General features: G+C 40.9%; 1 protein-coding gene across 3 annotated transcripts in view; it reads right to left on the bottom strand.

Annotated features, from left to right (window-relative positions):
- Window positions 1–15,504, bottom strand: part of THSD4 (thrombospondin type 1 domain containing 4) — a 680,148-nt gene that overhangs the window by 76,964 nt on the left and 587,680 nt on the right. For all 3 annotated transcript variants that reach the window (XM_075897742.1, XM_075897743.1, XM_075897744.1), the window contains 2 exons: window positions 13,909–14,113; window positions 4,518–4,691 (listed from right to left, as the gene is read on the bottom strand). In XM_075897742.1, coding sequence (XP_075753857.1) covers window positions 4,518–4,691; window positions 13,909–14,113 — 379 coding nt within the window. The remainder of the gene's footprint in view (window positions 1–4,517; window positions 4,692–13,908; window positions 14,114–15,504) is intronic.

Raw genomic sequence — 15,504 nt, 5'->3', positions numbered from 1 at the left:
GGCTGGCCGGGGAAGCGTGCAGGGGGAGAGAATTGGCCGGGGGGGAAGAGCTGTGGGGAACTGGCTGGCAGAGAGCGGGTCTGGCCGGGAGGAGATAGGGGGGAGAGAATTGGCCAGCAGGGAGCAGGGCTGGCCCGGGCGCACGCACATCCCGGGGTGCTGCCCGTCTCGCGCATGGCCCCGGCAGAGTGCATGAGCGAGTCCGGCCCTGGGGATTCCATCCCGCCCCACTCCCCTCCTCTCTACTGCGTAGTTGCGTACTGCCTAGCTGGTAGACACGCAGCGTGACTCACAGAGTGTGAGCGTGTCCACCAGCCAGGCAGCATGCAACTACATACTGATACTCATAATAATAAAACTTACTTAATTAGAAAATACTGGACATTTATGTGTCCGGTATTTTCTCAATTTCTTTCCCGGATAGAAAGCTTAAATACCGGACTGTCCGGTTCAAAACCAGACACCTGGCAACCCTACTTGGAGTACAAGAGTTTAAGAAGAAGAGGAGTGTTAGGAGTGTGACCATTACTGCACCAACATCTCAGTTAGGGATATAATTCAATGTAATTTTTCATTCATTTTCCTGCTTTGGATCACAGAGTGCACACTTCACATCATCAGATTCTAGGCAGCCCTCTCTGTACTATGGCTGAGGTGGGCAAGGTTGGAACCCTTCAGCTTGTGTGAGGTTGTTCTGGAGGACGACGTCTCCATCCACCTGTCCTTATTGAATTCCATCCTATTTATTTCAGAACATTTTTCCAATTTTTCAAGTTACTTTGAATTCTAATCTTGTCCTCCAAAGTGCTAGCAATCCCTCACTGTGTGGTAACATCATTCACAGAATTTATCCATGTTCTCACTATGCCAAGATCCAAATAATTTATGAGGCTATCAAACAGAACTAGACCCAGGACAGATTCCAGTGGGACCCTACTTGATACCCCTTCCAGCTTGATTGTGAACTACTGATAACTACTCCCCAAGTAGAGTTTTCTAACCCGTTTGCATTTGCATTATAGTAGATCTGTTTAGACTATGTTTCCTTTCATTTCCAGGCTCCTTCCCTGTTCACAATCTGCCTTCTGCTCCCTCCTTAGCCAGCCCCCTGTTCCCAAAGACTCTCTCTTTAAGGCCTCTAGCTCCTTAGAAAGATAATTTCTGCTTAGTCCAGCTATTGGATCCCACCAACTGTAGCAGACAATAACGGCTTTGCTGTATTATGCAAAAATGTATGCAAGAATTGACTGCAAAGTCGTCAACGCCCAGCAGATAGACAAGTGAACCTGCAATATTTATTTGTGGTGGGAAAGTGTGCTGTGAGCAAAGCAAATCATTCAACTGTGAAGGAGTAAAGTGAGATAGTCAAATGTCATATGGAGGAAAGATAGATACAGCACAGTTTGGGAAGAGAATGACCCCCAAAAGTGATGCATAGTGAGAGACATTTTAGGTTCACCCATATTATATCGTAAAACATTGCAAGTGGCAAAATATGGATCGTTAGTATTTCCGAAAGGCACTTCTTTTGACCTGCTCTTGGAATCATCATATTCTATAACTACAAACTCTGGAAATTAAAACAAAGGGAACGAGAGTCTGTTTATATTGATATTCAAACACCTAGACTATTATTCAAATACTTTTTTGGGGCTCGATTTTTCTTGATCAGTGTTTGAGTCGCTGTATTCCTTGTGTAGATTGATTTTCACTCTGTCCCCCACTGTAAAACAACATTCCATTCAGTTTACACAAATCCATCTCATGCATACCGGACAAAGGCTCTGGGAAATAACATCCCACTATTTAATTTTTCCTGGTACTTCAGTGAGTAACAGAATCTACAATAAGAAAATATTGTCTGTGTAGCATATAGTGGCATAGATCCATACATAAAGTTCTTGCTAGATACCTCTAGACCATGACAAACTGAGAACATTCCACCCCAGAACAATATACTGGCACTGCCTGGCAGATCTAATACCCAAAGAAGAGCTCTGTCTAGTTTGAAAACCTGTCTCTTTCACCAACAAAAGTTGCTCCAATAAAAGATATTACCTCAGCCACTTTGTCAGATCTATGACAAACATCTGGAGATAAAAATCATAACATCTATTCATATGGTGAATCTACATCCATATACTCTAAGTAACTGGAAACTTTTTCAGAAAAATAAGTCCTGAATCTTCACCAAATGCAGTAAACACATTTGAACTGAACCATTTTAAGGTTCCAAAGTTGTGAAAGGTTGTAAGTTCTTTCACTTAATGGTTTCCAGCCACAAGTGCCACAATACAATGAAAAAGACTGTTCTGTGATATTTTCAGCTGGGAGTGGAAGTAGACATGTAATAAATCTCACAAAGAAAGTCTGTTCTTTCTGAGATTTCTACCACAATTTTGCAGACTCAGGACATTTTATTTTAGCATCTGAACTTTTGGCTGCTTATCTGAACTATTTGTGGGTCAACCATCGCTGATCTATACTTCTTGCTGAATTGTGGTTTGGCTTAATATTTTTTAAAGAGTTGCTTTAGGAAATTAGAGTAAAAGTTATAAAGCCTACAAATCTGGGAATGCATATCATTTAAAACTATCTACCTAAATGTTCTCAAAAAAATATGCCTGGTACAAAGAGGAGAGAGGTGACATGCAAACATAAAATCGGTGGTCACAGAGCCAGATTTGTAGAGCACTCTAAGCTCCTGCTAATTTCAGGAAATTGCTACTGGTCAGAACTCCGAATATTTTATGTAAGCCCCCAACAGAAGGATCCAATATGAAAATTTTGGCCTGTATTTTTTTGTGATTCATGTAATCCTGTTCCTTTTATTCTTTTCACAAATCTAACTAAACACATTGCTGGCAGAGCTGCTGTTGAATTATGCCAGACACAGTAGCAAACATTTGGAAATCATTAATTTGTTCGCTTACTTCCATTAGCTGAAAAGGTAATAAGCCCATTATTTAGTATTACATTTTAAAACAGTCACAATAAAAAAAAAATGTTTTCAGCACAGGCAAATTCATTTCTAGGCTCTCATTTAACATACATAAATACAGTAAAATTTAAAAACATAACTCTAGATTCCAAAGTTTCCTTCCCAGCATGCAAACTGTTTTTATTGATTTTAATTTTTTAAGATAAACATTCTCAGCTATTAAAAAAGCCACACACTTAATCCTGCAGAAATGAAAATGTCAGGCTTAGAGAAGAAAAAATAGATCCCTAGTTGCTAAAGATGCGCTTCATTGAAGTCAATGAGGCTATAGCAAGTTAAGCCATCTGAGGGTCTGGCCCAGCATGTTCTCAATAGGCTAGTTAAGCTTTTCTATCTTTGAGGATAAAATGTTTTTTTTTCTTTCCCACACATAAAATATCACTTGAATTTTACAAGGAATCCAGCTCTATATGCTAGAAAAACCAACATAAAAAGGCACTCTGTGGTTTACAATATAGCAATAGGATACACTTTAGCTGTTAACTTCTGGATTACTGGCGAAGAAAGTACTTGAACATTATCTTGAGTGAGTAACAAATTCCTTGAAAATTTTAAATATTCTAGGATGCAATGAGACATTCTCCTAAAAAAATGGTACTAGGTTCCTTTTATTTCATGGCAGTTATTAGACTGTGGAGAACTGGCAAGCAATATTGCTTTCACAAGATGATTTCCACAATATTCCATTGCAGCACTAAGATTCTCTCTCAAGAAATCTATTTGACCAGGAAGGCTTGCTCTGGAGTTTGTAATTCAGATCTTAGTAAGAGTCTAATCATTCCTGCCAATTATGAAGAAGTGATGTAGGAGCCAGCTTTAACTGAGCATCTTTTCCTACTCTTGGCTAGGTAATTCCTAAAATTTAAGACATACCAACTTTTGAAGAGCAGGAAAGCCTCTATGTCATCAAAATGAGTCATACGGAATCAATAAATAATCACAGCAGGAATTAAAATTCATAGCAGTTTGACCCTGTCTTTGCCACATTGGAACAAAACATATATCCACTTTTCCTAAGAGGGGAGATGTGGAAAGAATCTTTCTGGAGCTCAGAAGGGTAGGGGCCAGGTATTCTTTTTACTGAATGGGCTCAAACCAGAACATCTCATCTCATCTTAAACCTCCCTGCCAGGAGAACCTTTGGGCAGTAACTGGTTTCAAACTTAGGGACTTGAGCCTAACCAAAGCAAAACATGAATCTAACCAAAGAAAAACAACAAATCTGAACACACCCAGACAGTCTAGATTCAGATCAGATTCCAAATCCAGACATTGGGACTTCAGCCCACAGTCTTGTCCCTTTTAATCACTTCTTGAAGCTAAAACAAAATCAGGAACTAGTTTGTGTCTTTATCTGTATCTGCCTACATTACAAACTTAATCAATTCAGTATAAGTACAAGTATCACGATTGCCTCTTTTATGACTGATACTTTATATTGTGATGTACTTAGGTCAATTTACTCAATTCTTATATCTCAGAATGGGTTAGCCCCAAGAAAACGGAGAAGTCTTACCCTGTCACTCCACTCCGTGAGGAACCAACTCTTAGCGCAGGGCCCCATGTCACAGTTCTCAATGTCATTTGGCCGTAGCTTCATATTACACTCCTCGTCATCAACAACGTCTCCAAGATTGCTGACACACTTTACGTCTCGGGTCCTCTGCCCCACTCCACACGGCACTGAGCACTGTAACGAAATAACTGTGTGTCAGCACTACATTCAAGAACTAGCAGCCATAATCAAGATCTATCTGGAGATCATCTGCCCATTTACCTCAAATACCATGTGTGCAAAAATCTACATGAGCTGCAGAAATACTGGTTGCTAAGGGGAAGATATTTCACTAGTTCTATAGACATACATCTCTATCCAATGCATTACATTGATGAGTCTGGAAATATACATTTAAAAAAATAGGGGCAAACCAAGCCATGACCATAAAAGATCTAACCACATTGGGACTGATGTGGTTTTGAAACACTGGGAAGCTTTCTTACACTGAGAAACTACCCCACTAAGCCCCAGAAAGTTTGTCTCCAGGTTTCCACATATACTCCTTGTTTTTGAGCTGCACTTATGGGCAGGAGATAAAGCAAAGAGCAACAGAAGGGAGCCCAGTTGTTCCTGATCCTCAGTTGAGCTCTTCACTCTGGTCTTGTTGCATGGACTGCTGCTCCATACAGCTGCCAATAATGTCTCTTCTTGGTAATATAGACAGCTCAGATCATGAAGAAGGAGGGCAAAGAGAACCACAAGGAGTCCTGCCTAAGCAACTTACTATCTGTTGTGCCCCAAACCTCGGATGAGACACAATCAAATGTAAAAGAGTCTAACACATTAGGAAATGGCAGACAGATAAAAAGTGACAAATTATTTAAGTGCTTGTACACAAATGCTAGAAGCCTAAATAGTAAAATGGGTGAACTAGAGTGCCTAGTTTTAAAGGAGGATATTGATATAGGCAACAACAGCAAGGAAACTTGATGGAACGAGGACAATCAATGGGACACAGTCATACCAGGGTACAAAATATATCAGAAGAAGAGAACAGGTCGTGCTGGTGGGGGAATGGCACTATATGTGAAAGAAAATGTAGAATCAAATGAAGTATAAATCTTAAATGAACCAAAATGTTCCAAAGAATCTTTATGGATAGTAATTCCATGCTATATAAGAATAAAGCAGTAGGGATATACTAGCCCTGATCAGGACAGTGATAGTGACTATGAAAGGCTAAGGGAGATTAGAGAGGCTATCAAATTAAAAAAACTGGATAATAGTGGGGGATTTCAACTATCCCCATATTGACTAGGTACACGTCACCTCAGGATGGGATGCAGAGATAAAATGTCTTGATACCTTAAATGACTGCTTCTTGGAGCAGCTGGTTCTGTAACCAACAAGGGGAGAGGCTAGTCTTGATTTAGTCCTAAGTGGAGTGCAGGATCTCATTCAAGAGGTAAATATAACTGGAACGCTTGGAAATAGTGGCTATAATGTGATAAAATTTAACATCCCTGTGGTGGGAAAAACACTGCAGCAGCCCAACACTGTGGCATTTAATTTCAGAAATGGGAACTACACAAAAATGAGGAAGTTAGTTACACAAAAATTAAAAGGTACAGTGACAAAAGTAAAATGTCTGCAAGCTGCATGGAAATGTTTCAAAGACACCATAATAGAGGCACAACTTAAATGTATACCCCAATTTAAAAAACATAGAAAGAGAATGAAAAAAGTGCCACCGTGGTTTAACAACCAGGTAAAAGAAGCAGTGACAGATAAAAAGACATCTTTTAAAAAGTTTAAGTCAAATCCTAGTGTGGAAAATAGAAAATACCATACACTTTGTCAAATGAAGTGTAAAAATACAATAAGAAAAACCAAAAAAGGAGTCTGAAGAACAGCTAGCCAAACACTCAAAAAGTAATAGTAAATTGTTTTTAAGTACATCAGAAGCAGGAAGCTTACTAAACAGGCAGTGGGGCCCCTGGATGATCATGATGCTAAAGGAGCACTCAAAGATGATAAACTCACAGTGGAGAAGCTAAATGAATTCTTTGCTTCAGTCTTCACGGCTGAGGATATTGGGAAGATTCACAAACCTGAGCCATTCTTTTTAGGTGACATATTTGAAGAATTGTCCCAGATTGAGGTGTCATTAGAGGAGGTTTTGGAACAAATTGATAAACTTAACAGTAATAAGTCACTGGGATGAGATGGCAGTCACTCACATACACGCAAGTGGTGCAAATTAAGGTTGCAGGCAGTGTTCCCGGTAAGGGTGCTTGCAGGGGCAGCCTTATTTTTGGTATGTCCTAATTTCTGAGTGCTTGACTTTGCAGCCTTAACATTCTCTTAACATATGGTTTGGGTTTGGGTTTTCTTTTTCTAAATTACTGGTTATATACATTGTTGCAAATGCCTAGTGCCAACAATTGAAACATTCATTTTCCCCACAGGGACATGGTCTTATCTAAGCAACTTTGAAAACCATGAAAGCATCTAGCAGTAAGAACATCTCTCATGTAGGATTGCAGCTGTTTCTCAACCGCAGGATAATTGCAGAAATCCAAGTTAGGTTTGTGAAATGCTAATGCTAAACCTAATGCACTGCAGACATACCAATAACACCATGATGATGATGATAACACTACTGAGCTTTTATATGGCTCTGCATGCATATAGGAATGGTAGAAAGGAGAACAGAAAAACAGACACAGTGGATTTCAGGATGGCAGGTTTTAGTAAACTCAGAGAGCTGGTAGGTAAGGTCCCACGGGAAGCAAGACTAAGAGGAAAAACAACTGAAGAGAGTTGGCAGTTTTCTAAAGGGACATTATTAAGAGACGAAAATCAAATTATACCACTGCGTAGGAAAGGTAAGAAAGTATGGCAGGAGACCACCTTGGCTTAACCAGGAGATTTTACATGTTCTAAAAATCAAAAGGGAGTCATATAAAAAGTGTAAACTAGGTCAAATTACAAAGGATGAATATACGCAAACAATGCAAGTATGTTGAGACAAGATTAGAAAGGCAAAGACACAAAACAAGCTCAATCTTACTTGAGACATACAGGGCAACAAGAAGACATTCTACAAATATATAAGAAGCAAAAGGAAGACCAATGACAGGGTAGCCCCACTGCTCAGTGAAAAGAGAGAAACACTAAAAGGAAACTTGGAAATGAAAGAGGTGCTTAACAACTTCTTTGTTTTGTCAAGATGATGATGATGGGATGCCTAACATAGTGAATGCCAATGGAAATGAGGTAGGTTTAAAAGTAAGTTAAAAATTACTTAGAAAAGTTAGATGTCTTCAAGTCACCAGGGCCTGATGAAACACATCCTAGAATACTCAAGGAGCTGATAAAGGAGGTATCTGAGCCTTTAGCTATCACCTTTGAAAAGTCATGGAAGTCGGGAGAGATTCCAGAAGACTGAAAAAGGGCAAATATAATGCCCATCTATAAGAAGGGAAATAAGAACAATCCAGGAACCTATACACCAGTCATTTTAACTTCTGTACCAGGGAAGATGACCAAAACCCTGAGGGGAGTGGGAAAGTCGGATACCGGGAAGAAATGCAGAGAGGAAGGGGCAAGAAAGGAGGACCCATGTTTCGAATGGAGAAGATAGGACGATCAACTGGTTACCTGAAGTGTTTGTACACTAATGCGAGAAGCCTGGGCAACAAACAGGAAGAACAGGAGGCCCTGGCCCAGACCAAGAAATATGATTTAATTGGGATAACAAAGACTTGGTGGGATGACTCGCATGACTGGAGCGCTGTCATGGAAGGGTATAGACTGTTCAGGAACAACAGGCAGGGGAGAAAAGGAGGAGGAGTTGCACTATATGTAAGAGAGCACTACGATTGCTCTGAACTCCAGTATAGAGGGAGAAAAACCTGTTGAGAGTCTATGGGTTAAGTTTAAAGGAGCAAACAACAGCAGTGATGTTGTGGTTGGTGTTTACTATAGGCCACCGAATCAGGTGGATGAGGTAGATGAGGCTTTCTTCGGACAACTGAGAGAAGTTTCCAGATCGCAGGCCCTGGTTCTCGTGGGGGACTTTAATCACCCTGACAGCTGCTGGGAAACCAATACGGCAGTACACAGGCAATCCAGGAAGTTTTTGGAGAATGTTGGGGATAACTTCTTGACACAGGTGCTGAAGGATCTGACCAGGGGCCGTGCGCAGCTTGACCTTCTGCTCACAAACAGGGAGGAACTAATAGGGGAAGCGGAGGTGGGTGACAACCTGGGAAGCAGTGATCATGAGATGGTAGATTTCAGGATCCTGACGAAAGGAAGAAAAGAGAGTAGTGAAATACACACCTTCGACTTCAAAAAAGCAGATTTTGACTCCCTCCGAGATCTGATGGGCAGAATCCCCTGGGATGTTAACATGAAGGGGAAAGGAGTCCAGGACAGCTGGCAGTTTTTTAAAGAAGCCTTATTGAAGGCACAGAAAGAAACCATCCCGACACGTAGCAAGAGAGGCAAACATGGTAGGAGACCGGACTGGCTTACAGGGGAAATCCTTGGTGAACTTAAGCACAAAAAGGAAGCTTACAAAGAGTGGAAACTTGGACAAATGACCAGGGAGGAGTTTAAAGGTATAGCTTGAGAATGCCGGGGGGTTATCAGGAAGGCGAAAGCACAAATGGAATTGCGACTGGCTAAGGATGTGAAGGATACAAGAAAGGTTTCTACAGGCATGTTAACAAGAAGAAGGTGATCAGAGAGGGTGTGCGGCCCCTAATGGATGAAGGAGGTAACCTAGTGACAGATGATGTGGGGAAAGCTGAAGTACTCAATGCTTTCTTTGCCTCTGTATTCACGGACAAGGTCGGCTCCTGGACTTCTGCGCCAAGTGACGCAAGATGGGATGAAGATGGACAGCCCGTGGTGGGTAAAGAACAGGTTAGGAACTATTTAGAAAAACTAAACGTACATAAATCCATGGGTCCGGACTTAGTGCATCCGAGGGTAATGAGGGAGTTGGCAAATGTAATTGTGGAGCCTTTGGCTATTATCTTTGAAAAGTCGTGGAGATCGGGAGAAATCCCGGATGACTGGAAAAAGGCAAATGTAGTGCCCATCTTCAAAAAAGGGAAGAAGGATGATCCAGGGAACTATAGGCAGGTCAGTCTTACCTCGGTTCCTGGAAAAATCATGGAAGGGATCCTTAAGGAATCCATATTAAGGCACTTGGATGAGAGGAAAGTGATTAGGAATAGTCAGCATGGATTCACAAAGGGCAAGTCGTGCCTGACCAATCTGATTAGCTTCTGTGATGAGGTAACTGGCTCAGTGGACATGGGGAAGTCAGTGGATGTTATATACCTTGACTTTAGCAAGGCTTTTGACATGGTCTCCCACAATATTCTTGCCAGCAAGTTAAGGGATTGTGGATTGGATAAATGGACGGTAATATGGATAGAAAGATGGCTAGAAGGCCGGGCCCAGCGGGTAGTGATCAATGGCTCGATGTCAGGATGGCGGTCGGTTTCTAGCGGAGTGCCCCAAGGTTCGGTTCTAGGATTGGTTTTGTTCAATATCTTTATTAATGATCTGGATGAGGGGATGGATTGCACCCTCAGCAAGTTTGCGGATGACACTAAGCTGGGGGGAGAGGTAGATACCCTTAAGGGCAGAGATAGGGTCCAGAGTGACTTAGACAAATTGGAGGATTGGGCCACAAGAAATCTGATGAGGTTCAACAAGGACAAGTGTAGAGTCCTGCACTTGGGACGGAAGAATCCCAAGCATAGTTACTGGGGACCAACCGGTTAAGTAGTAGTTCTGCAGAAAAGGACCTGGGGATTACACTGGGTGAGAAGCTGGATATGAGTCAACAGTGTGCCCTTGTAGCCAAGAAGGCTAATGGCATATTAGGGTGCATTAAGAGGAGCATTGCCAGCAGATCCAGAGATGTCATCATTCCCCTTTATTTGGCTTTGGTGAGGCCGCATCTGGAGTATTGTGTCCAGTTCTGGGCCCCACACTACAAAAAGGATGTGGATGCATTGAGGAGGGTCCAGCGGAGGGCAACCAAAATGATTAGGGAGCTGGGGCATATGACTTATGAGGAGAGGCTTAGGGACTTGGGTCTGTTTAGTCTGCAGAAGCGAAGAGTGAGGGGGGATTTGATAGCAGCCTTCAACTTCCTGAAGGGAGGTTCCAAAGAGGATGGAGAGAGGCTGTTCTCAGTACTGACAGATGGCAGAACAAGGAGCAATGGTCTCAAGTTGTGGTGGGAGAGGTCCTGGTTGGATATTAGGAAAAACTATTTCACTAGGAGGGCGGTGAAGCACTGGAATGGGTTACCTAGGGAAGTAGTGGAGTCTCCATCCCTAGAGGTGTTTAAGTCTCGGCTTGACAAAGCTCTGGCCGGGTTGATTTAGTTGGAATTGGTCCTGCCTAGAGCAGGGGGCTGGACTTGATGACCTTCTGAGGTCTCTTCCAGTTCTATGATTCTAAGATAATAGAGCAAGTAATTAAGGAATTCATCTGCAAATATCTGAAAGAAAATATAGTGACAGGTAACAGCCAGCATGGATTTCTGAGGATTAAAGCATGTCAAACCAATATGATATCTTTCTTTGATAGGCTATCAAGCCTTGTGGATAAGAGAGAAGAAATGGATGTGGTATTCATAGACTTTAGTAAAGCATTTGATGCAGTTTTGCATGAACTTCTTATCAATAAACTAGGAAAATACAACCTAGATGGTCCACTATAAGGTGGGTGCATAACTGGCTGAATAACTGTTCTCAGAGCGTAGTAATTAATGGTTCTCAATCATACTAGAAAAGCATAACAAGTGGGGTTCTTCAGGGGTCTGTTTTAGGACCAATTTTGTTTAATATCTTCATCAACGATTTAGATGATGGCATAGAGAATACGATTAAGATTGCAGATGATACCAAGGTAGGAGGTGTTGCAAGTGCTTTGGCGGTTAGGGTCACAATTCAAAACGATCTGGACAAACTAGAGAAATGGTCTGAGGTAAGTAGGATGAAGTTTAATAAGGACTTCCACTTAGGAAGGAACAATCAGTTTCACACATACAGAACGGGAAGTGTTTGTCTAGGAAGGAGGACTGCAGAAAAATATCTAGGGGTTATAATGGACCTCCACTAAATATGAGTCAACAGTGTGACACTGTTGCAAAAAAACCAAACATGATTCTGGGATACATTAACAGGAGTTTTATGAGCAACACATGAGAAGTGATTCTTTTGTTCTACTCTGCGCTGATTAGGCCTCAGTTGGAGTGTTGTGTCTAGTTCTGGACACACATTTCAAGAAAGATGTGGAGAAATTGGAGAAGGTTCAGAGAAGAGCAGCAAAAATGATTAAAGGCCTAGAAAACATGTGCTATAGGGAAGACTGAAAGAATTGGCTTGTTTAGTTTGAGGGGACATGATAGCAGTTCTCAAGTATCTAAAAGGGTGTTACAAGGAGGAGGGAGAAAAATTGTTCTCCTTGGCCTCTGTAGAAGCAATGGGCTTAAATTGCAGCAAGGGAGATTTAGGTTGAACATTAGAAAAAACTTCCTGTCAGAGTGGTTAAATACTGGAATAAATTGTCTAGGGAGGTTGTGGAATCTCCATCACTGGAGATATTTAAGAGGAGGTTGGATAGACATTCGACAGTGATGATCTAGATGGTGTTTGGTCCTGCCATGAGGGCAGGGGACTGGACTTGATGATCTCTTGATGTCCCTTTCAGTTCTAGTGTTCTACGATTCTATCCATAATCTCAAAGCACTTCATAAAGGAGGTCAGTTTCATTCTCTCTATGAATATGTCTACACTGCAGAGGTATCCTGGAAAATTTCTGCCGTGTCCAAGGAATGCATCTACTTTAAAAAAAAATGTTGGAAAAGCAGATGTGTTTTTTGGCATCCCTGTAAACCTCATTCTATGAGAAAGAAGGGATGTTCAGAAAAAAGGTTTTTTCCAACATTTGGCCTCGTGTAAACAGGTCAAATGTTGGAAAAGCCTCTTTTGGAAAAAAAAAAAAGCGGAAAAAGATACGCAAAGTGTGGTTCTCAATTTGCATATCTTTTTCTGACTTTTCTTTGTTATGTAGACATATCATATGTTACTAAGGCACAGAGACAAAGTGGCCTGCTCAGTCACCCAGACGTCGAATAGCAGACCCAGGAACAGAACTCAGCTTTTCTGAGCAACAGTGCCAGTATTCTTTTCAGTAGGTGAAAGTGACGGTAAACTTCCTTAAATGAGAAGTGCCATCTTCTCTAAGCAGAATCAGATCCAAGCATCTGTCATGTATGTTTCTGTGATGGGGAAAATGGTACTGTGCTAAATTGCTAAATATGTGTTTGTTTTTAAAATAAGGGACTTTCTCCAAAGTGAAAACCTACTTGTACTCTAGTAAGCTAACATAAATAAATGCTGTATTTAAACCACAGAGTTTCCAAACCTAAATACCTCTCTTTTTGCAGTAAGTCCTTTACTCCTAATGCCAAAGTATTTTTTTCAGGAATAAATTAATTTAATAAATTAGCCAAAATTTTATTTTGATTGTTGTTTCATACTACCAGCTAAAATTACTAAAACAGTATTTGATTTATTATATTTATTTATTTACGTTGCTTCATAATACATATTTAAAGAAAAAACAACTACGCGAGCCTCCAATATCTTTGCATTTAAATATTATTCAAAATACAACTGAATAAAAAATAAAAACAAAAAAACGCACCCTACCAGGTACTGCTTCTTATACCAACACATATAATAATCCTGTATGAAATCAAATCCTGGATGATAATATATGCCCCTTAAGTATAAAGCAAGTGTTTATCAATTCTTCCCTCCCTGAAAACACACTGATTTTGCAAAGCCCCTTAATGACCATTGAATTATCTGTGTCTGCCCTGCAATCCAAGTCATGACTGCAGTTCAGATAGGCATACTTGTTAAGTATACTCAGATAACCTTTAGTCTAACTAACATGACAGTGAAGATGCAACTGCACAGACCCTGTTGTGGTCTGTACAGCTCCATCTGGGACATTGCTAACCCACAACTGATCTGTGTCATCATATCTTCACTACTATTTTTAGCCACACTAGCTAGGGTAAAGCTACCTGGGCAGGTCTGCAGAGTGCGTGTTCCTTCTCTCTACACAATCTGGTCCTAAACAGCAAGTTTTAATTCCTCATAACCACATGGCTTGTTTCAATTGTCTAAGATGACCTTCCACCTCTTTTGAAAGCTTTCCCACATTCCCATCTGTGGTTTTTAATGAAAGCCAAGTGTAATCCAATCACATCTGATTAGAGTTCTCTGGAGGAATGTTCCACTCCACTGTAACCCCCCTGAGATTTCATGCTCTGAATGAACCAATCATTCCCATTTACCGAAGTCCACTCTGTCTGAATTTGCCATTCACTGCATATCTTCAGCTGGCATGTGCTGGTTGTTTCTGGCTTTTCTAGGTGATGACATCTGTATTGCTGAACCATCAGAGTACGGTTGGCATACACTTGTCGGCACAGGACTTGTCGGTGCTGCATACCAAGACCACATGTTTTACTGCACTCAGACCACTCTCCTATATCCCAACTATTTGAGAAAAGAAAAAGGAGAACAAAATAAACATCAAATGTTAATAAAGATATTGCCATATAGTAGACATTCATTACAAAATTTGGATGATGTGCTTTGGGACCATAAAACCCACTTACACCTCTGTGAATACTGAAATGAATAATACTTATCCTTTATGTAGCGGGCCACTGCATACTTACAAAGGGTCTACTTGTAGGTAGAAGTATTACACTGGGGCTACGTCTACACTGGTATGATTTTCCGAAAATGCTTTTAACGGAAAAGTTTTCCGTTAAAAGCATTTTCGGAAAAGCACGTCTAGATTGGCAGGACGCTTTTCTGCGAAAGCACTTTTTGCGGAAAAGCGTCCATGGCCAATCTAGACGCGGTTTTCTGCAAAAAAAGCCCCGATCGCCATTTTCACAATCGGGGCTTTTTTGCGGAAAACACTACTATGCTGTTTACACTGGCCCTTTTGCACAAAAGTCTTTCAGAAAAAGACTTTTGCCCAAACGGGAGCAGCATAGTATTTCCGGAAAAGCATGAGATCGTCAGTGCTTTTCCGGAAATTCAAGCGGCCAGTGTAGACAGCTGGCAAGTTTTTCCACAAAATCGTCTGATTTTGCGGAAAAACTTGCCAGCCTAGACACAGCCTATGAGTTGTAGAATTGGGTCCACAAGGATCTGAGTATATTGTTAGAAATTGTCTAGCAATATATATTATTTCTGGTGCCTTGAACAGCACTTCCCAAAACACACAAAAGCAAGAAGCTTGACCTGAGGAGCTTACAGACTTTTTCTGGACATGAGACAGGAAGAGAAGTAACCAGACAGTTGTCTGGAGAAGGAAGGGCAGATGGATCCCCTAAATCAGCATTAACTTGCATAAAAAATAAAATGGTATGTGGTGAATAATGAGCAGATGCATTTCATTTCAGTGACAAGAAGGTTCCTTTTTATACTGTATTCATTTTCAATATGATTTTATATATGCATTTGTTTCATTCATATATTTTCATCGTCATGTCATTTTTGGTGTCATGCTCAGGGATGAGGGTGCATGGCTACTGCAAAAGCCCTTCATACTGTGATCTTCAGACTTGTGGAGAGAGAGGGAGATCTCACACTATATGCATTCCAGTTTCCCTGACAGAATTCCGTCTGACTAGACAGAGCTGAATTAAAACAAAATGCTTGAATGAAAGTTTATTAAAAAGAACAAGCAGGAAACCAAGCTGTGGCTAGCGATAAGAGATCTCTGGGGAAAGCCTTTAGAGGGCAATTCAGATAACACTAGATGTATTACTTGGAAATGCTTACCTGGCTCCAGCCAGGTCACAGCCCTATTTTTCCCAACAGAGAAGGCCTAAGATCAAAAGTGACATTAAACCATAAAAAATCCCAGG

The sequence above is a fragment of the Pelodiscus sinensis genome, chromosome 14 (assembly GCF_049634645.1).
Source record: "Pelodiscus sinensis isolate JC-2024 chromosome 14, ASM4963464v1, whole genome shotgun sequence".
Classification (NCBI taxonomy): Eukaryota; Metazoa; Chordata; order Testudines; family Trionychidae; genus Pelodiscus; species Pelodiscus sinensis.
The sequence above is the reverse complement of the archived record's forward strand: the minus strand, read 5'-3'. Positions and strand labels throughout refer to the sequence as shown.